This window comes from Medicago sativa, chromosome 7 (assembly GCF_051527215.1).
Source record: "Medicago sativa cultivar Bolivia chromosome 7, Bolivia_mono, whole genome shotgun sequence".
NCBI classification, from domain to species: Eukaryota; Viridiplantae; Streptophyta; class Magnoliopsida; order Fabales; family Fabaceae; genus Medicago; species Medicago sativa.
This window is the reverse complement of record NC_140755.1, coordinates 47679499-47703512: the sequence shown is the minus strand read 5'-3', so window position 1 is coordinate 47703512 and position 24014 is coordinate 47679499. Positions and strand designations below refer to the sequence as shown.

At 33.6% G+C, this 24014-nt stretch overlaps 1 protein-coding gene and 2 pseudogenes across 1 annotated transcript; 1 reads left to right on the top strand and 2 right to left on the bottom strand.

Moving 5' to 3' along the window:
* Positions 1 to 4942: 4942 nt before the first annotated feature.
* Positions 4943 to 17028, bottom strand: LOC146906297 (alanine-tRNA ligase). The gene is given in 10 exon segments (XM_085722472.1): positions 4943 to 5478; positions 10279 to 10337; positions 10450 to 10514; positions 10602 to 10654; positions 14457 to 14540; positions 15219 to 15271; positions 15573 to 15650; positions 15751 to 15778; positions 15781 to 15819; positions 16742 to 17028. Coding segments are annotated over 10 exon segments (807 nt in total). The 5' UTR covers positions 17000 to 17028; the 3' UTR covers positions 4943 to 5388.
* LOC146906299 (uncharacterized) lies at positions 6765 to 8261 on the bottom strand (annotated as a pseudogene).
* On the top strand, positions 8331 to 9557 carry LOC146906298 (uncharacterized; annotated as a pseudogene).
* Positions 17029 to 24014: the final 6986 nt, after the last annotated feature.

Here is a 24014-nt window from a genome sequence, read left to right as displayed (position 1 = left end):
GTAACACAACTATACTTGTCATATTAAAATGTTTCTTGGAGGTGGTTTATTTTGAACGTATAGGGTTGAATCAGATCTTTATTTTTTTTTATTGGTGCTACAATTCAATAGCTTGTCTTTATTATGGATGGCATAATGTGTTTATAATGGGTTGGAGTACCTCATTTACTCTAATTAATATATTTTGCTAATTGAAAAATATGTTTCTTTTATTAATTTATTTTTTTAAAAGTGTAAAATAAAATTACATCATTTTACCAAAAAAAATACATTTCTTGGTTCACATGTTGAAGATCTTGAATGATTTTAAATTAAAACTAACACGTTAAAGCCAAATTTTCTCTACATTAATATTTTTGGGTCAAGTAGTCAACAGTTAAAAGTTTGTCTCAAGGTATATAAGTGAGAAATTTGGTGTTCGAATTACACCCTCTAGATATTATATTGCCAACTGAATTATAATTACGGGACCTACAATGCTATTATTTTATATGAGAAATATTTGATTATCGAATTTTCTCCACAATACTATATTTTTTATGAGAAATATTTGATTATCGAGCGTCAATGACAATTCAACTGACAAACACAATTTGTGGGCAACAAATTTAGTTTCGAATATATATATAAAAATAATAAAACATGTGATGCCAATATGATCATGTCAAATTAATAGCATTATATAATGGAAAATGTCAACTCTTAGCACTTTGTTGTATCCTTTTGATTTTAATTTAAGATGAAACAAAACGACCACCATACATTATTTTATTCACTAATAATATCTGTCCAAATCCACGAGTTTCTAAAAGATTACCACGAAGTTTAGTTAGTATTACTATATTTGGAAGAATTGACTCATTTTTCATATTTATACAATTAAGTATGCATATGGATGGCGCATGACAGTGTCGTGGGTTGAAGACAATGATGTGTAAAAGTGGCATTAAATTTACTACACAAAGTGGTCAATGTCTTTTAAAAAATTTGAGTAAATATGGCATTGTCTGTGGTAAAAAATTGGAGTGGATGAGATTTCACCAAATGAAATGTTAGGGAGAGAATCTTCTTCCGTGTTTATGAGACCATAAACGATTAGAGAACGCTAACAACAGTATTTACAATTTACGAAACATATAGGTAAGTTGGCAATAAGATTTGTAGCGTGTTTGGTTTACGGTGGGGTACCTCACGCAACGTGCGTTTTGTCAAAAGCTTCAAATTGAAGCTTCCATTTTTCACGTTTAAATAGCATTAGGACGCGAGAATATTAAAACCAACGTTGAACCAAACATTGGCTTGATCTCACTTTCTTACAAGGTTTTCAAGTTGGCAATAAGATTTGTAGCGTGTTTTTTTTTACGATGGGGTACCGCACGCAACATGCGTTTTGTCAAAAGCTTCAAATTGAAGCTTCCATTTTTCACGTTTAAATAGCATTAGGACGCGAGAATATTAAAACCAACGTTGAACCAAACATTGGCTTGATCTCACTTTCTTACAAGGTTTTTAAGTTGGCAATAAGATTTGTAGCGTGTTTTTTTTTACGGTGGGGTACCGCACGCAACGTGCGTTTTGTCAAAAGCTCCAAATTGAAGCTTCCATTTTTCACGTTTAAACATCATTAGGACGCGAGAATATTGAAGCCAACGCTGAACCAAACATTGGCTTGATCTCACTTAGGTATGAGTCAACCCATTCTCAACTAAACCAATCTTATGGCCAATGTCTTGATTTCATGATTTGCCTTTTCTATGTGTATGTACATACGCATGTTCCTATCTGTACTCTGCTCGTACCAAGGTAGTGATGGAAGAAAAAGATATAATGGTAATCTAGGACTAGAAAGGGGTCATCTAGGTTATAGCTCGACGAAGTTTGTACAAATTGTCATCAATTGTGTATTTCTTTATTTGGATCTATAGCTATGTGTATGTATGTGTGTTGAATAGAGGTGAGTAAAACCAATAATTTGTGAAAAATTACTATATGATTGCACTTTTTCCAAGAAGTTCAATATCTTAAAACCTTGACAAGTACTCCCTTCGGTCACATTTATAAACAAAAAATAGTTTTTTAGGTACATTGAATAATTAATGTATTTGACCTATAAATGTGACTGCATACATTAATTGTTCAATGTATCTAAAAAGGTGTTTTTTGCTTATAAATGTGACCGGAGGGAGTATAAATTATAAATGAAAATTGACTTTGGATATTGTGAATTTTCTTTTGGTCTTATTGAGGGCATAACCAATAAATTAGACTTAAAATCTTAAAACTTGAGCTATATCAATTGAATTACAAGTTCATTAATTAGCTCCATATTTAAAAAGTTTCAAGAGGTTGAGAATATCCATTGTATATTGCAGTGTAAAGAAATGAAACCTAAGGTGGTCATAAAACATCAAATATGAAAATTAATTCAAGAATTACATTGACGCTTACCTCAAAATGTAGAAACATGCTAAAAATATGATATTAATCACACAAAAACTCTCAAAATGTCAAAAATGCAAGGCTATATAAAAAATGTGCAAAAACGCACTAATCAAATTCCTCGACAACATCGCCAATTTGATCAATGTCATTTTTTTTTTGTGGTGTCCGAGGTTTGAATCCCAGACCTTATATATATTATGAATTGTCCTTACCAACTGAGCTAAATCAATATCATGCGCAGTCAAAATAATTAAAAAAATTATAAAGTAGTACAAGGTTGTTAAAGTGGTTAGTAGGATTTCATATTGGCTGCCCCTAAACAAAGATCCCCAACAACAACGCCAAAAATGAAATATGAAAATGACAGAAGGAAAAAATAATGATGTTATGATGTTTCATCCTATTTATATGCTCAAAGGTTTAACCTAATAATCCAATACTGAAATTGAGCAAGTGTTGGGCTAAAATGGCTTAGCTTGAGTGTGATTCTAAAGTGGTGGTTGATGCTTTTCATTTTTTTTAGGGTTAATTAAGTTTTTAGTCCCTATAAATATTCACAGTTTTGTTTTTAGTCCCTACAAAATAAAATCACACTTTTTAGTCCTTGTGACATTTTCCTTAAGCATTTTAGGGACCAAAAATGTTGATGGAAATTTTTTATAGGGACTAAAAATGCTGACGGAAAATTTTATAGGGACTAAAAACACTAACGGAAAATTTTGTAGGGACTAAAAAGTGTGATTTATTTTTATAGGGACTAAAAACAAAACTGCAGATATTTATAGGGACCAAAAACTTAATTAACCCTTTTTTTTAAGAAGCAAAAAGATATTATTTATTAAAATAAAGGAAGAACATCTCAAAGCACACGAAATTTTAAAAAGATGTCCAAAAACAACAAGAATGTTTTTAGAGGACATAACCCCTTGAGATCATCAAATACAACAACAAGGATGTCAAAGATCTCCTAAAGGGATAGAGTCTCAAACACCAATATAACCACTAAAAGCCCCCATTCGAACAAGTTGCCAAAAAATGCTTGGGAATCAAAATTAAAGAGACTTTTTAGGACCTCGCTCCAAGTCACTAATGAGCTACCGGAAAAACCGTAGACAATGTAAGGAACACAAACAAAAATTTCTTTTCATTCTAATTATGACATTTCCAAAAATTGGATTATGCGCGCTAATTATCGTTTTCATTGAGTCATTACAGCTTCTTTGATTGGTTTCTGCACTGCACTATTTTTCCTTCACCATGATTTTATCTCATTTGTTTGTTTAGTATGTTTTTAATGAGGCAGTTGCTTTTAGCCAGTTTGATTGTGTTATCTTGGATTTTGGTCTAGTCACCCCAAGTTGTAACATTCTTCTTTTATCTTTATGGGGTGCTGTAAATGATATATGATATCTTTAGGATGTCAACATTGCTAGGATGTCTTTGACTTTCATAGAAGTAAAAATAGAGAAATGGATCCTCTCTATTGTATATATATAACATCCTAAAACCGTAATTTAAGAATATTATACATTTCCCTTAAAAAATATATATATATAATGAGAATTAAGTAGATTTGAGTCAAACCAAAACTTAAGTAGATTTGAGTCAAACCAAAACGTAATAAAAGTCAATATAGAACCACAACTTTTATAATGAAACCCAAACTCAATTTGAACCTTGAAAGGATTCATTTATGTATACTGTAATGGAAGGGATTCGTTTCTCTTATACTATTCGTTTTCAAGTTCCACAATGTATATAATAATATGCTCACCGAATGCAACATAAAGCAAGTTCTAAGCGTGAAACAACAGATAAAATTTCAGTCTGCTTTGTAGATATTAGATGCTAATTTAGATCTTGTTTCTAGAATTATTATTTTTCTCCTTAAATTTTCAAAGCCACAAAGAACACCTCATTCGAACAATTGTAGTTATAATAATTATAGCCTAAAAAATTACCAAGGGTATATGCTTCAACAATCATGCAAGCAAATTCGCTAAAAAAATTATGTCAACAATCTATATCATCACATAATTGATTCTAATCAGTGTGTAGACAAAGTGACACATCACCAAAATTTACACACAACTGCAAGGTCCCCGGATCGAACCGGTGGCATGTTATTGGTCATTTCATGCTATAGAGTTCATATCAAGTATCATATTTAAGAACATTGGGTGGTCTTCAAACTCGATAGAACCTCCAAAACCAAATTTTTGATGACGATCAGAGGTTCGAGCTACAGTAAGGTTGATCCTAGTATAGGGCAGTATTCAAGACGTGAATAAAACTCATAATTTCAGAGCTTCATGTAGCAACAAAGCATGCATTTATACATGAGTTGAATTAATATTTTTTGCTACTTACATAGCATAGCCGTTGAACTGCTGTCTTATCAGTATATATGTTACCTCAAAAGTCATACACCAGCTACTTTCAATATTTTGCAGAATTAACCATTGACGATAGACGATAAAATGAAGAAAAAACAAACCAATGAAGTAGAAAAAGGTATGGCTCATTATATGGTTACGTCTCAGATATTTATAATTCGGCGGAGTTTCAGCCTTTATTTTCAGTTCATGTGATTAGATTTCCTGATCATGTTGAACTGAGCAATGTCTCGCAGATTTGATACAACTGCAATCTAATTCAATTCCTAAAAGATTCGTCAACTAAGTTATACAAGTGTTTAGTCGAAACTTCATTCACTAGAGCGCTTTGTATATTCGGAGGGAAGAAAAAAAAAATTGAGTTGAAGCTAAACAGCCTCAATGTATTTTTCTTGTATAATCCCTTTCTACTGAGAACGATGCATCCCTTCTTGCAAACATAATACAACAAAGGATGCATCTAGAAAAAAGGGAGGGCATGACGGTTGGATATGATGATCCTCATCAGAAAACTTGTACATCCATTTATAGCATGCTGAAGCAAAGTTTCTTAAATGGAGATGCCATAGTTGCTAATTTTAGAGACCTCCTTGGCCAAGGATCTCTTTTCTTGCTTTACATCAGAAGCAAGTTGGGAAACCTGTAAACCAGAGAGTACAAGATCAGCATATTGTGTTGGCTGAAAAGCTTTTAAATCAGTACAAGGCCATATTCGGATAAATAGTTTGATTAAGTCCTATTCAATATATAAGAGATTATCATATTAGTGCATATGTATAAATAATTCTATAAGAAAAGAATAATAAAGTTAATTGTTTTTATATAAGTTTTAAGCTGTTTTCATAAGCTATCCTAAAAAGCTTATGGAAATAAGCTCAACAGTTTATAAGTATAATGTCATAAGTTGTTTTCATAAACTATCCAAAACAATCTTACAAGTGCTTAAGTCGGTAAATAAGCTCAAATAAGTCAATCCACACAAGCGTTATGAAGACTCTATATTCCTTCATAGTTGTTAAACGATGCTAAGTTCAATATGGAAATTTATTGAACTAATAACTGTGATTAAAGGTCATTGACTTGACTACGTGAGACTATATTCATTGTATCTAACAAAGTTAATTGTAATTACTCAGTAACTTCTACTAATTATCAATCTAAATGACACTGCTATTTCAACTATAAAAGCATCCATTCAATACTTAACTGTCAAGTATATTATGGAAGATGTTTGATTACTTTGGTATTTTCCTTCTTTCATTTTATTCTTTGATATGATTGTTTCGGTTCCAACAGATTACATACTGAAATCCTATTTTATCAAACAAACTATTATCAACAAATACATTGTGTATTATCAATAAAGAGAACTGCTAGTGGCAATCGCTCCAACAGACGCGGCGAAGCACTCGCTTAATTATCAAAGGCCTGTCATCTAATCTTAAAAATTCTTGACCTGATAACTGGTTCTGTCTGTCTTAACTTTTTTATTATTAATATTATTAATTAATAAAAAACAAAAAATCCAAACGCTCACCCTTTTTAATTTCCCCACCTTCTGTCCCAAAAAAAGAAATTCTAGTAGCTCTTGCAATGTAACCTGAATCCTGATTTTTTTAAACTTTATTACTTAGACAATTGTACATTTGGTCCTTTAAGTTTAACAATTTTTGTTGATTGATCCTTTAAGTTCTTTTTTCCATACTGGTCTTTTATGTCCCAAAACATGCACATCGTAGAGTTTTCTTTTCTAATATCTGTATACTTCATTTAAAAAAACGAGTCCATGAGATATGTCCATAACATTGTAGAACAACATGTCCCTCTCAACGCACAACCCAATTTAACTTCACAACCCTGCAGTTGAGAGTCTTGCGCTATGAAGCACGGGAACACCGCTACTGTTAAAAACATAGGACACAGACACCGCTATATATATTTTTTATATATTAATCTAATGAAGCAATTTATGAGCATACTTTATAAAGAGTCACCCCCAAAACAAACCGAGTACTTTCAATTACAAAAAATATCCTAAAACAAAATGATAAAATCATATCCTAGTCACCCCCACATTGAGAAAATCATGCTCTAAGTCTAGCTCATCTAAAGAGAAATCAACTTCAAGAAATCCACTATCATCCAATGATCCAAACTTGGCTCCAGTGACATCACACATTTTAGTTTCATCTTGATGATGTTGGGGAGTGCTCCTTGACAAGGTATGTACATATACTAAAGCTTTCACAGCATGAACAAGGTTGTGCAAGTAGATAAGTACAACTTTTGAAATAATGGAGCTCGAGCACCAAGTACAAACCACCATGTTTTTGGACCCATCTTATCTCTATCAACAAGAGAGTCAAGATTGTCCAAACCTTCTCTTCCATCTGACAAGTTTGCAAACTCTATATTCACTTTCCCCTACATCGGGAAACAATCTTCTGAAACATTTTTCTCTTTCCACAGTGAGCTCAATGTGGAGGGACTTCATGAGTGTGTGTGTGTGTGCGTGCATATATATATATATGTATATATATATATATATATATGTATATGTATATATATATATATATATATATATATGTGTATATATATATATATATATATATATAATCCAAAAGAAGATGTAAATTAAAAGGCATCAATTTAAAACTTAATAACCTTGGATTTAAAGAATTGGTTAGGCAACGGAAAGGCGTGTTGCTCTTAGTTCAATGGTCAATTAATATAGCATGAACTACCTAATGAAAGAGTGACTCTTGAGTATTTGATATTCTTTCATGCTTATATATGGCCTTCCTGACATCTTCAATCATTGAATCCCACATTTCATAGACTAGATTAAGACATAAAGCTTATGTGTCGATTCTTCTAAGAGTATCATAAACAGGATCAGTGAACGAAAGTATATAATCAACTTTTTTCCACCAATTTTTGTCCAACAAAGTATCCTTCACAAATTGCGCCTTTTGAACATCATCATCCTTGTAAGAAGACCATTGCTCACTTAATCACCATTTGTTGGAGTTTAGTCTTCAAAAGCTGAAATCTCTTAAACATTACAATAGTGGATGCAAATCTTGTTGAAGCAACCAAAACCAACTTTAATGGAGTGAATGAACTGAAAACTGGCAATTTGGGAGTAGTGACCCGTGACAAAGTTCTTGATAAACGTTGCATCATCCGTAATTTGGGTGATCAAAGAAAACTCTTAATAAACAACACTATTTTTTTTTTGCAGTAGCCTTGGTTGCACATATGTGCTTCAAATCAAGATTTAATCTATGCACATAGAGTCCAGTAAATAGAAGGCATTTCATCCTCAATAATTAAACATGTTGCCTTACAAACAGGTGCATTATTCGTCACTACTTGCACATCATTTGAAGGGTCAACCTCCATAATTACAGGACGTGGCTCTCACGTATTATCTTCAACAAGTGTACTCTCACTCTAGTATACACCAGTTTATGGAGGTTGTAATACTAGAGTGAGAGTACACTTGTTGAAGAAAATACTAGAGTGAGAGCCTCATCTTGTAATTATGGTGGAGGTTGGTCCTTCAATGTTGTGCAAGTAGTGAAGGATAATGAACTTATTTGTAAGGCAGCGGGTTTAATTATTGAGGCTGAGTTTCCTTCTATTTACTAGACACCATGTGTTGTGCATACATTAAATCTTGCTTTGAAGAACATATATCCAGCCAAGGATATGAAAAAAATAGTGTTGTTCATTAAGAATGTTCTTGGATCACCCAAATTGCGGATGATGCAACGTTTATCAAGAACTTTGTCATGGGTCACTCCCAAATTGTCAGTTTTCAGTTCATTTAGTCCATTAAAGTTGTTTTTGGTTGCTTCAACTAGATTTGCATCCACTATTGTAATGCTCAAGAGATTTAAGCTTTTGAAATTGGACTCCAAAAAAAGGTGATTAGTGATCAATGGTCTTCTTACAAGGATGATGATGTTCACAAGGCACAATTTGTGAAGATACTTTGTTGGACAAATATTGGTGGAAAAAGGTTGATTATATACCTTCGCTCACTGATCCTATTTAAGAAACTCTTAGAAGAATCGACACAAATTTTTTATGTATTCATCATCTAGTCTATGAAATGCGGGGATTCAATGATTGAAGATGTCAGGAAGGCCATATATAAGCATGAAAGAATATTCAAGAGTCACTCTTTCATCAGGTAGTTCATGCTATATTAATTGACCGGCTGAACTAAGAGCAGCACGCCTTTCCGTTGAGCAACTCATTCTTTAAATTCAAGGCTATTAAGTTTTAAATTGATGTTTTTTAACTTCCATCTTCTTTTGAATTATATATATATATATATATATATATATATATATATATATATATATTGTAGGTATTGTAGTACATAATGACTAAGTGAAGATATTAATAGTTTCCCACCACATAAAGACATTGAGCTCACTGAGGAAGGAGAAAAATGTTTCAGAATGTAGAATGTTGTTTCCTAATATAGATTCTTAGAAATTGTGGTTGGGCCTAACACAACACCACAAAACTAGTTTGTGAGGTGAGGATTGCCCCCACTTATAAACACATGTTCAGGCCATCTTTTATCCGATGTGGGGAGTTGTTGGAGATGAGTTTAGATCATTGGATCATAGAGGATTTCTTGAAGTTGCTGACTTGTCTTTAGATGAACCAGGTTTAGATGTTGGTTTTCACAATGTGTAGTGACTAGGATATGATTTTTTTAATTTGTTTTCGAATATTTTTCGTAATTGAAAGTACTTGGTTTGTTTAGGTTGATTTATGTCTTTTTCTTGGTTGATTGAAACTTGAAAGTGTTAATTTCATATAAACATAAATTTTGATTCTCATTTTAGACTCTATAAATTTGTGCTCATAAATTGCTTTATGTTATTAATATATAAAATATATATAGCAGTATCAGTGTCCTATGTGTTTTACATTAGTAGTGTTCTCGTCTGTGTGCTTCGTAGTACAACATAGACTAAGATACTCTAATCTAATATCAAGGTACTAAAAGATATTCTAATGACTATAGTTACTTATCAGTCCTATGGTTTTTACGTTAGCGATGTCCTCGTGCCTGTGTCTCGTAGTACAACATAAACCAAGATACTCTGATCTAATATCAAGCAAGATACTTTAAGATATTCTAGACTATAGTTACTTATCAGTCTATGTTATGGGTGTTTAGACGGAAAAAAAAACTACATCTTTCATGATGCCATTTCATATACTAAACCTTGAAAATTTTCATCACATTCTATCATGTCAAGGGTCTAATTTCCAGAAGCTAGTGAAATTAACCAAAAATCAACAAGACTAATATTATTTATCACAGCTACTCTTTAATGTTATGGGCGTTAAGAAAAATAGAAACTATGTGGAATGAGATATGGCATTTGAGATTACACCGACAGTTTACCTGTGACCGAAAGTGAGACGCTTCGCTTTTAGGGAGCTCTCCAAGGATATCTTTTAAACCTAATGTACCAAACCAAAAATAAGCCATTATCAAAAGCACAGGTCCCAATGCCAGCATATTTCATTGGCCAGCATTATCTTTTCCTAATTATAGAAAGTACATTTTACATACCTCCTGCCCGTCTTTCAATTTTATATGCCGACTGAATCACATTTCGGATTTGCTTTCCTGCTTGTCTGTGATAAACATAAATGCATATAAATCACAATAATCAATGCATGAACACAACCAATGTTATGGCTCAACATTTGTAAGTTGCAAACCTGAGTTTTGTCCTTCCATGTAAGAATTGCTCTTCTGCATGTAATGCACTCTTCTGAAAACATTAAATAAAATAAAAAAAATGCCATGAATAATTTAATAGCAATTAGGTTATCTCAAGTTTATAAAATAAGTCAATCCCACTGAGAGTGAGATGGATCAAAATAAAAATTGAAATTAAAAGATGGAATTGATGTGGTTAGGATCCAATGTTGGAGGCCTTTCGCATAACCCCCGAAAAAGCCACCTGAAAGCTCCTCCTCTCATATACATTTTTAAAATAAATAATCTTCTATATTTTGGTGTGCTGCAATTGGTTGGTAGGATTTTGGGTGCCAATGCAGTAGGAATTTTGTCCTGTGTTGATTCTACTACATGCCAACTTTTATAAAATAAATAATCTTCTATATTTTTAAAGAGCTTTTTGTGCAAATATGATTGGCCCAATTTTTTCTTTTAAGGAGAGAATAGAATCGCAACAAAAGCTGGACCAAGCACACTCTAAGTCTCCACAAATCAATTCACTACATCATGTTGGTTGTACACCTACTACTTTAAACCATGGTTGTCAAAATCGGGATCTCACTAAAGATCGTTGAAGTATAGAAAAAGCGTAGATCGTAAGATCCCACCAAATAGACAAAATTATAAAAATAACTAAGAAAAATAACATTTCATAAAAAAACTTATAAATTACAACATTAAACTAAGTTAATTAATAATTCATAATAGTTTTTCCCTTAAAAAATAAATTCATAATAGTTTTTCTAGAGGAAAAATTCATAATAATTTTTGTTTTGTTACTATAATTCGTAAATAATAGTTTATTATACATCTTGTGATAAAAAAAAATGAAATTATAGGTCTACAAGTCTTTTTTCTTCTTTTTTTCTTTTTGCTCTCAGACCCAAATAAGTCATAACAGTTTATTTATATTTATGTAAGTTCAGGCCCAAATAAGTCTTTTCCACTAACTTAACCTAGACCTAGTCTTCTCCTTCAACATAACACAGCCGCTTCTGCAACCAGCCGCCACAGGAAACAACAAACGAGCAGCTCCTCTCATTCCGACCTCACTCTTCGTGCGAAACAACCGGATCAAACCGTTCTTCTTTGATGCGAATCAGATCGACGATTTCACGATCTTACACTCTTCCTCTGCGAGCTGTACGCTCCGCCGTCTTCTCCGATCTTTGAACCGCTCCAACTCGGTGGAGACCTGACACGCGAGATCGTACGATCTCGCGATCTATATCGCGATCCTGACAACCTTGCTTTAAACAATTAAATCTAACTAGAGCCAAGGAATACCTTATTCCTGTTTGATGCCACAGAAGTTAGGAATCCATGCAGTCTTACTATGTCCCTAATGATTAACGCAGCTATAAACTGAGCATATTGTGTCAACCAAAAGCAGCCCTCCTATGACACCATATATACATCAGCCCAAACCAGAGTAGTTACAATGCTCTTACACACTCACCTACTGATAAAAAGTGTTGGTACCAAACTCTTCATTGGAGAACTCTTAAAACGTGTTTGGTATCGAGAAGAATGTAAGAAGAGAGAAAGAAGTGAGAAACAGTGAGAGGAGAAAGAGAAATAGATTAAATTTGGCGTATTGTTCGGTATAAAAGAAAGAACTAGAAGAGAAACAAGTGTGTTTAATTTTCATAAGGACTAAAACATTCCCGTTTTAAATCCAGTATACAATTTATACTATGGATCCGTTTGTTTCAGATTTTTTAATAAAAAAATCTAGTTTTTATACAAAATAAAAAATCACTTTTGTGATGTGCTTGTTTAGGATCTTTAAAAAAATCATTTTATCAAAAAAATCTATTTTGACTCAAATGAAAAGCTATTAGAATCAACTTTTTTCCAAAATCTATTTTTTTCAAAATCAAGGAGGTAACACATGTACAAGTTAAAACTCTTTTTTTTTTGTTAAAAAAGGGATTTATGGGTAGTAAACAAACAGAAATAGCTTCGGATTTTTTTTAAAATCTCAAAAATTTCTAGATTCTTTTAATACAGCAAGATAAATTGATACAGCATTCCGCTTGAAATAGGAGCAAGATAAATACAAATTCATTAAATTGAAAATTGTTATCATAATGATTAAGCAATGTATCAAAAAAGTAATAGGAAAGGAATGACATCTGATTCCCACTAACAGTCACTAGCATATGCTTCGTACTCTCGCTGTCACCATGTTGCAGCCATTTTTGACGGATATTAGTGGAATAAAGAGAAAAAGAGCTAATTATTCTCCCTTTCTTAGCAACTTTGAGGTGACTCCAAAAAGTTGGGGTCCACGTTTTTTTTTCCTTGTTAAATCAAACAAGAGAAGTTCTCAACCTATCTTTTATTTCTCTGTCCTCTCTCTTTCCTCTATTTCACCTTTAACAACCACAGGGTTAAAGAAACATCCTAGGTACCAAGTTCAAGCCTTTCCAGCACAGCAGTTAGTTATTCCCCCTTCAAAGCCTCCAGGCTTTTGACCAATTCTCTATTTACGTTTTGATTTTCTGCACCACCACTCTTTTCCTTTCATGGACTTTAGTTATTTGAGGGGTTCTATAAAAATGTAACTAGTATAACGTTTCTGGTTTTCTGAATGGACTTAAAAGAGGTCATTGATCAGGATGACAGATATTTCTGTATTTCTATTTCTGAGCTTTCATCATCATTTATATCAAGAGAGCTGCTATATGGCTCAACAAATAACCCCACTAATTTGCACGACAGCCACATACACTTTCCTTTCTTAAATTCTACAGGTTTTTTTAAATAAAAAATACAATAAAATTAGAAATTTGTAAAAGAGAAAGTATCGCAGGCGCAGCTGCCACAATCTCACAGATTCTATTCAAGATTACAATCCTCCTGCCCACCCCAATAGTTTTGCACTGCAGAAAATTGTTGGTGTAAGTAGCCGCCACACCAATATCTCACCACCACAAAGCTAAATCCCCTGTTATGAATCAATTCACTATCGAAACAACGTGTCGTTGTCGTTGTCGTTGCTCTCACGGTCGTCGGAGCGGACTCACCGACGACTTATCACTATTCATCACCCAGTAAATTAGAGCTAAAGCCATGAAAAAGTATAAGTCCTTTTGTATAAAAGTATTAGCGTTTGAACTTTGAACTAATTTTTTTATCATGTTGAAGAATTCCAACTTGATCGAGTAAAAAGGCTGAAAAATGTAACATGAAGGAAAAAAAGGCTCATGGTCAATTGAAGATGAGGGATTGTTTGTTGGATACAAGGATAAAGGCAAATTGTATGTGTACTGCAACTAATACCAATACCATCAAGTGAATTTCAAGAAATTTGATCTGTGGTAGAAGATGATGATTTTGGAAGGTGGTGAGAATTAGAATTAGGTCTGTGTTGTTGGCGTTTTTTAGTGGAGTACGTGGGATAAAATTAGGCATTCGTGGGATTTGCACGATTCCTTATGTCGTGCACATTAGCATTTTTCTTATATCAAATACATGATAAGAATCTATATAGGTGTTGTTATTCAACTGATTCTAACAGTTATAGTAGATTCTCCTTGTTATCGACATGTGAATTACAATTGTCCCTAACAGATTAACTGAACAGACAAACGAACATTGGTTCACTGAGCTACTCGAATGTGTAATTTAGTGCTGGTCATTTAACCAGATGGTGTTTTTGTCTTTCGGCAAAAATTTGACCACTACTTCTTATCTAAATAAACATCATACTTACTACTATATTCTGAGCTTTTTACCAATATCAGGCATTCTTAATGCGTGAAATAACAAAAAAAACGTGACAAAATATATAAAACTACTCCAATAGAAGTCGAAATGTGTTTTACCTCCATCCTTTCAACTTCAGATTTCAGAAGATCAATTGACTGCCGCAACTCTTTAACTTCTTCACTGGCTTTAGAAACCAAAGACTGCATCAAAATACAATGTCAAAGCAATAATACAGGTAGTTATTATGATGCACCTCCACATGCACTTCTAATATTATCTAATGAAAAATATACAACGAATAAATCAAGCAATATTGCAATTGTTATGGCAAGCTGGCCAAGCCATTAGCACATTTATCAAAGCACGTACCGTAGTATTATGGTTAGCAAAACACAAGACTTTTTCAAAACAATGTAAGACGAGAAAATTTGAGTTCGATAACATTCATCTGTATGACAACTCAAAACTCACAGATGTTTTAACCATGTTCACTTCAAATTATGTTAGGCTCAACATTTGCAGATCAAAATTCTAAGATCAACACTATTTCTTCATACGAAGGAGAAAACATGAATATTCTCCCATTAACAAAAGCAGACATCTACAAAAGAAAAAATTTACAAATAAATTATTTTCCTTAACCTCTTTTCTTTTATTTCTCTTAACTTTTTTGAGTATGACATTTTTTTTCCAGTTCCTTATTACAAACACAACATATTTAACACTTTTAGTCTCCAGTATTTATTCAAGACAATGTTTGGTACAGAATAAAACAAGATATACAGATTTGAATACATATACAATTCATATTTAAGTTAACTAAAAATACTGCATCCTTGTCCTTAATAACTAGACAGATAAATCAGGTTGTCACTCACCTCTTCACTAACAAAAAGACGCTGCATGTTGTAGTACAAGAACCGACGAGGCCCTGCAACATAACCAAGATTTAAAAAAAGGATAATCAGTTATTGAATCACTTATGGAACATATAGAATAAGGTCAATAACATTGTCACTAATGAGAAAAGTAGCAGTATAATATGATATTCAGAAACTATCAGCAATTTACAGCATTCAATGAAAATATATACAATGATCTACGTAAGTTCTCTGATTATGATTATAATAATGATACAATGGGAACGAAATTATGTAGCCAAATACAAATATATAATATAATAGTAAGTACCCAACCCTTGATGAAAGTACTAAACATAAAACAAATCTTACTTTTGAAGACCAGAAGCCCCATGGAAGCAGCGGCTCCAGAAGTAATTACTGGATGTGAAGCTGCAACAAGTACACCCTCTGCAATAGAAGATTAAACAAAAATCCTAAACACTAGGAACTTGATAAATTGGAAACAGAAGAACCAATCTCAAGTAAAATAAAATCACAAAATGCGAACCTTTGATCTTTCCAAACAGAAGTTCCTCTCATAAGCATTGTACTGAGACTTGAAATCATCCAAATAATCCTGCACTCAACAGAAACAAATAAACAAAAAATCAATAAACAATTCGACGACGTTTTCAAAAGCGATAACACAAAAACTGAACAGAATGCGTGATTTCTTGTATGTTTGGTTCCACTCCTGGAAAACTGATTATGAGACATTTGGAATATTCTCATGTAAAATTAATTTGCGTCTCTATAATTGATTCATTGAAGCTAGAATTTGTAGTTTTTGACTTTTCCGATTGACTTTTTTATTTTTTAATCCACTTTAAATTGAATGTATCCAAACATAAATCCCTATACATTCAACTCACTTTTAGCCATATTCAATTTTACACAATCGATTCATTCAAAATCAATTTGTCACTTCAAAACAAAACACACTAAAAAAAAAAATATAAGATCAAACGACGCCATAATTTTGTATCATATCTCTACCAAGATCACTTAGGATGAAATGGTAACGGGTCTATTCCAGCTTAACCAGAGGTCCTAGATGAAATGGTAAGGGGTCTATTCCAGCTTAACAAGAGGTCCTAGGTTCGAATATAAACCTAGGAATGCAGTAATGTTAAATCTCTAGAGGGGGAGCTTTGTCATCCATTGCGGTCCAATCCGGCTCGAGAGGTTAAAATCTATAGTTGCGTGTAGAGGATACCCACTCACACCCGAAAATATATCACATCTCTATTCAACTCATTAATCTCTAAAATCTTTATTAATAGTTTCTTCACTAGTTTTTCTAGGTCTTTCTCCACCTCTACGGTAGCCGCTACCCCAACGATACTCTAAACAATGTATAAATTAATAACACAAAAATCCAACAGAACGAAAGATTTCAACAATAAGATTAGAATGTAGCAAATTCACAAACAGTTCGTACGCAGTGATATTCAATTTTGCTAAAACTAAAAAAAAAAAACAAATTATAGAAAAATTACCAATGACTGATGAAAATGAGCTGAAGAAGTTGATCGAATTTGAGAGAAACGAGAAGTGGAAGCGTCGATTGCAGAATCGACGGCGTCGTTGAAGGTTTTTTGGTAGTGTATGACTTGGCCAACAGCGTAATCGATAAACGGTTTCACATCTAGGGTTTGAGGATTGGTGGTTGTGGTTGTGGGTGTGGAGTGGTTAACGGAGGGAATGGGTGGGGATGGAGGTGCTTCGGATTCTGATGATTCCGCCACAGTTGTCATTGTTTGATGCACTTTCTCTGAGAGATGTTAGCTTCTATTTGTTTTGTCCCCTTTTTGTTTTTGTTTTTTTTTTTTTTTTCATTTTTAAAGGTTTTTTTTTTTTTGAAAGGTTCATTTTTAAAGGTTAAAAATTATAATTTTCAAAAACTATTTTTTTTTCTTTTATTTATTCACTCTTTTCTCAGTTTTGAGGATCTCCAACTAAGATATTGTGTTTGTTTGGATATACAACTTATTTGTTTTCCACCCTATAAAATTCTTGCGCGCCCTGTTTTTTCTTTCAAAAATACCCCTGTTCGAATTTTGTTTTCCGAATTATATTGTTAGGATATTCCGGAGTTTAAATCTGGAATGCTCTTTTTCCAGAATTTTTTGATTTTAGCCTTTCGAATTCATAATATAAAATGCAAATAAACATAAAAAAAAGAATTAAAAAGAACATAAAGATAAAAAGAAATCATTTTATCAATATATGAATAATAATTACAATAATGTTGAAGTTTTTTAAGCTTATTACATAAGAACCTAAAACTATTTCTAATTTCCTAAGAGCCTAAAACAAGCTCATTTTATTAATATAAACAGAAAAGGAGAAAGAAAAAAACCCACTAGCAAACCTACCTCCTTGGAGTAAAACTAAATCTAGCTTTGCTCCAAGAAGGTTGGTCAAATGGGGGGGGGGGGGGGGGGGGGGGGGGCTACTGAGGTAAGGTTTGTTTTCGGGGTGAAAGAGACATTGATGGTCAAGATGACACCCAGACAAACCGTGCTTCGTTGCAGCGCATTGCCTTCCCCGTTGACCGGTCATATGACCCCTGAGTTTCCAAAGTGGCCTCGTTTTATGAAAGGTCAACGATGAAAACACATTGTGAAGAAGGAAGAGGAGGAGAGAGTGTGATGGTGTGAAGGAATGTGAAACTTTGGATGCTATTTATAGGAAAACAAATTGCCTAGCCATTAATTTTGGTCAAAAACGTTCAAAAAAACGTGTTCAAAGGAGTTTTACCAGCCATTAATGTTGTTAAAAACCTTTGAAAACGTGTTTCTTATGGTGTAGGCCACCGGCCAGACCAAACTGATACAGTCCGGATTTCATAATCCGGACAACTCTAATGGTTTCCGGATTATGTAATCCGAAATTTTACGATATTGGGGCAAACTAAAGGAAGTTGCGCCCCTTTTGTGGGGTGAAGGACATTCTGGATTATATAATCCGGACAACGTTCATGTACTCCGGAATATAAAATCCATAACACCTCAGTTTATTTTGGCCGGTTAGTGGAGCCATTAATGCATTTTTGGAGGTTAGCATTTAAAAAACGTTTTTATTGACTGAACTTATGACCTTGGACTAGTTTAAGGCTATAAAAAGGCTTGGATCTTCAACAATTTCCTTCATTCTTCACTTCACCTCCTTTCTTACATTTTCTTCAAAAAAAAAATTAGTTTTTTAGGTAGTTTTTTAGGTGTGTCTGTGGTGTCATGGTCATTGTTGGCCGTTCATATGACCCCTGCAATTGCATTGCAGCTTATGTGGGGGTTATATAATGGTCAACAGAGACCCTTGACATCAAAGAAAGACACAAAAATTGCATATCGTTTTCGTCCGGATTTTATTTTCCGGAAACACTAACAATCTGCTTCGGATTTTATTTTCCTCCTTAAAATGTCAAATGATCCAATGATCATATAATTCTCATCTCTCTTATATGAAATGAAGAAATGACTTTTCTCGGTTAGTTTAGTGTTAAGGATAGAACCTGCTTCCTCATATTATCTATCTTATACAGGAGCAAGAAAAGGGTTGGACTACACACACACACACTCACTTGAGACTTGTTGTTGGGTTGAATAGGTTCACATGGAATGCTTGAAGTTGTGATTAGTGTACACCTGAAATGAAAGCCTTAGAGGAGACATAAGTTTTTAATTGTATTGTCATATGTTAATCTTGTTTATGCTGCTATGTTTATGCCTTTTGCTTGAGGACAAGCAAAGATTCAAGTGTGGGGGAGTTTGATGAGTCAATAATTAGTGTTTTTAATATAATATTTGAGTCCATTTTATTTAATTTTATTTCCTTTTTAGAACTATTTTACTTCAATTGCAAGTTTTTTAATTTCATGAACAAATATGCTAAAGATTGAGTCTTGGAGCAAAAGAAAGGGATTTGGAGCTGATTTGAGCTAAAAATACAAAGATTCAGTATAAAAATATGGTGTCTCCCAAGTCAGAAGTTTGGCACGGCCCGTGACACCAACCACACGGTCATGCCAACTCCCAGGATGCCTTTTGCTGCTTTCTGCTTCAAAAGGCAGGTATGTACGAAGCCTCTCATATTGATCATCTTGCTGCTAAGGTTGACGCACTCACATAAAAATTTGATAAAATGAATATTAATGTTGTCACACCTACTTCTGAGTCTCCTCCTTGTGAAATTTGTGGTGTTTTTGGTCATATTGGTGTTGATTGCCAGCTAGGTAGTGCTGTTGAAAGTGTGGAGCAAATGAATTACGCTCAATACAACTAAGAAATGAAGCAAAACCAAAACTTTTATAAAAACCCTCAAAATTCCTATGGACAAATGGCACCACCTAGCTATGCAAACAACCAGAGAATCCCTCAGAAATCTAGTTTGGAAATCTTAATGGAAAACTATGTTATGAATAAAACTAAACAGCTCCAAGAGCTTAAAAACCAAACCGGAATTCTGAGCGATTCTCTTTCCAAACTCAATATTAAGGTAGACTCTATTGCTACTCATACTAAAATGCTTGAAACTCAAATCTCCCAAGTGGCCCAACAGGTGGCTACTTCTTCTCAAACGCCGGGAGTCTTTCCTGGGCAAACCGAAGCCAACCCCAAAGCCCATGTTAATGTTATTTCTTTTGGGGGTAGTAAAATAGAAGATACCATTGCTAACGCTAAGAACATTGAGGGAGAGAATGTTAAGCTTCTAGGTGAGAGAGCCATAATAGAGGATGAAAAATCGCTTGATAAACCAAAAGTTCATTTCCCATTGAGGCTTGCTAAGCCTAACTTGGAGGCACAATTTAATAAATTTGCTGATATGCTTAAAAATATTTGCATTAATATTCCCTTTGTGGAAGCTTTGTCTCAGATACCTCTATATGCTAAATTTTTAAAGGAAATTTTTTCAAAGAAATTTTATTTTCCTTCTTAAAATGTCAAATGATCCAATGATCATATAATTCCATCTCTCTTATATGAAATGAAGAAATGACTTTTCTCGGTTAGTTTAGTGTTAAGGATATAACTTGTTTCCTCATAATATCTATCTTATACAGGAGCAAGAAAAGGGCTGGACTACACACACACACACACACACACACACACACACACACACACTCACTTGAGACTTGTTGTTGGGTTGAATAGGTTCACAAGGAATGCTTGAAGTTGTGATTAGTGTACACTTGAAATGAAGCCTTCGAGGAGACATAAGTTTTTAATTGTATTGTTATATGTTAATCTTGTTTATGCTGCTATGTTTATGCCTTTTGCTTGAGGACAAGCAAAGATTCAACTCTGGGGGAGTTTGATGAGTCAATAATTAGTGTTTTTAATATAATATTTGAGTCCGTTTTATATAATATTTGAGTTTGTTTTATTTAACTTTATTTCCTTTTTAAAACTATTTTACTTCAATTGCAAGTTATTTAATTTCAGGAACAAATATGCTAAAGATTGACTCTTGGAGCAAAAGAAATGGATTTGGAGCTGATTCGGGCTGAAAATACAAAGATTCAGTATAAAAATATGACGTCCCCCAAGTCAGAAGCTTGGCACGGCCCGTGCCACCAGCCACACGGCCGTGCCAGCTCCCAGGATGCCTTTTGCTGCTTTCTGCTTCAAAGACAAGCTACCTATTAATTTATTTCTGACCTAAAAGCCCGTGGTTTCTTGTGGAACATTCTAGTGATATATTTCTTAGGGCTTAAGTCGTTGTAAACTATAAATAGAGTAGCTAGCTATCACAACAATTCATCTTTTGTTCTTGGAATTCAATAGTGACAATTGTTTTCTCTTAATAAAAGTTCTTCTTTTTATTTTTTGTTCTTCTCCTTCTTCTCTTCTATGTCTACAATGAACATGAGTGAGTAGACTCTTCTTGTCTTGGGATTGTTGGATGAGTCTAATGACATAATCCTAATCAAACCAAGCCTCGAACCCTAATTTTATATAAAGCTACTTTCTAATCCAATTTTACCGTTTTTATAATGAATTAACAAATATCAAACTCATAAAGCGACAGCGGAGGGTTAGTATTTGTTAATTCATCGTCATAAATATTAAGCGATGGATCGAAAGGTGAAGTTTTAATATTGGAACAAGTGAAATTAGACAAGGATTGTGAAACATGAGAATAGTCTAGCAAACCTTGAGAAAAATAAAGTTTCGTTCTTCAAGGATTCCAATAGCAATTGTAACGCCCCATTTTTATTCTATTATTTTTAGTAGATGTGTGAATATTTTTATATGACTTGATTGGTTATATATATGATTTTATGTGAAATATATGACTTTTGGGTGTGATGTGTTTTATTTAAATATATGTTGTTTTGTTATTTAATAAAATAGAAATAATATAGAAATATATTTATTTTGGTTAATGGGGATTAAGTAGTAATTATGTGAGTTTAGTGGGAGTTAAGTGAGAAAAGGATATGTTATAGTTTTGAGTAAAAGAAAGAACGTCAGACAAAAACTGTTTTCACGTACAATTGAGAAAAATGTGAGTTTTTGAGAGAAGGAGGAGAAGAACCAAGAGAGCTAGGAAGGAATCAATTGTTGTAGCTTTTCATTTCGTTTTGCTGAATTAAGGTAAGGGTGGGATTCCTTTCACTAATAATATGTATAATTCTGAAATTTGATGAATTGTGAAGGTGAGAAAAACACAAGAAGGGGGGTTGAATTGTGTTTTTCAAAAATTCTTCGTTTCTCCTAAAAACTGAACACACTGATCAGAAGCTAAGTGAGACAGCTTCTGAAGTGATTGTCAGAATCTAAATGCAGTGGAATAAAACAGAGAGAGGGAAGAAGAACGACACAAATCAATTATACTGGTTCCTTCCACAATCCGGAAGTAGTCCAGTCCCCCTTGCACTTCCAAGGAGATTTCACTAAGAGTAATATCTGATTACAATTGCTCAAGCACACAAGCAAGAGACTTCCTTTGCTCAAGCACACAAGCTAGAGACTTCCTTTGCTCAAGAACACAATCAAGAGACTTCCTGCTCAAGCACAACTGCAAGAGACTTCCTAACTAAACAAATTTACACAGAAAATTGTTTAAGGTTGAACACTTGATATACAATCAGAGGTGCTCACAATATAAATCAGATACAGACTCAATGGATTTAAGAATTTCTAAGATATGACTTTGAGACACAGAAATTCTAAGTGAATGCAGAACAATTTCAGCAGAGGTTTGGCACTTGTAAAAATGTTGTGAGTCTTTCGTTCAGCGTTCTTGCATTACCAAATCTTCTAGGTCTTTACTCCTTTATATAGAGGTGTGAAAGAGACGTTGTGAAATTGCCAGCACACCAAAGAGTCGTTGTTGAAGCTTGATCTTTCACCAATGATCTTTTGCCTGATTTGGTTGTTGTCCTATGAAGAACCAATTTGAAATCCATTCATTATCCAAAGGAACATATATGCAGGCGAGACCGTATTTTGGAGCTGTTTTCTTGTCTTGTAGCGTGGACACAAAACAGAGTAGTGGAGAACGTGGTTGTACAATTCGTACAAAGTACAATGTCAACGCTTTCGTCCAAATTGCAAGCACATGCCTTCAAACACCTTTGAAATGACCGTTGCAATGTTCCACTAATTTTCTGCTGTGTTTTCGAATCCAATAGACAGCTTTTGCAATGTAGATTCTTCAATCTTTGAATCTTCTGCAAATCCAGTTGATCTTCAGCTTCTGGTGAAATGACTTCTGATGAGGCAGCTTCTGATGATGCAGCTTCTGATGCTTCTGATGATGTAGCTTCTGATAATGTGGCTTCTGGACTTCTTGTCTTCAGGAGCACTATTCTCCAGGAGCGCGTTTTACTCTCTTCAGGAGCAGCTTGACTTCAGGAGCGCTTTCCACTTTCAGGAGCGTATTGCCTTCAGAATCGTCTAAGCTTCATTTCCATTTGCTCTTTATTTGCTCATTCAGAACCAATTAATGATGTAACTTTAACTATGGTCATGTACACTTGAACAAATATTAGCTAGTCCAATTTACAATTTTTAATACCTTGTTATCATCAAAACTCTTTGAGGTTCATTGTTAAACACATTTTGTTCCAACAATCTCCCCCTTTTTGATGATGACAAACAATAGTATTTAAAAATTGATCAATTGTTGTTAATCTAATTAACAAGTTGACCTTGGGGTTCTGAGGTTTGTAAGCTCAGAGTCTGAGGTTTGTAAGCTCTAACTCCCCCTGAGTCTGATAGTCTTTAAGGTGAGGTTTGTAAGCTCCCCCTAAGTTCTATCCAGGTTAATTAAATTCATTTTTCGCACAATAATATCAGAGCAAAAAAAAATGAAAGAATTGACTTATAGATAAGAAGAATGGTTCAATTAATTGTTATTTGAAATTTGATACTCCCCCTTTTTGATACACCGATAAAAAGGATAGAAATTTTCAAAATTTTCAAACATTAATTAATGAGGCTCAGAGCCTTTAAATACTATCACATATACTCCCCCTTTTGTCATTAGCAAAAAGACATAAACAAAAAGAAGAGATGAGAAAAACATAAGATTAAAGGTTCAGAGCATAATTCAAATAATTTTAAAGCATATTAACCATCTTCAAGGATTAAATAAACAAGCATAGCAAGCATTATTATCAAAGCAAATAATAACATACAAGGTATAAACAGTTAAAGATTTTCAGAAGCAGGAAGAATTCAGAAGCTTATAATATCAGAAGCAAAAGGAACTAATTCAGAAGCATAAATGAACAAAGAATATCAAAAGCCTAAAAAGAGA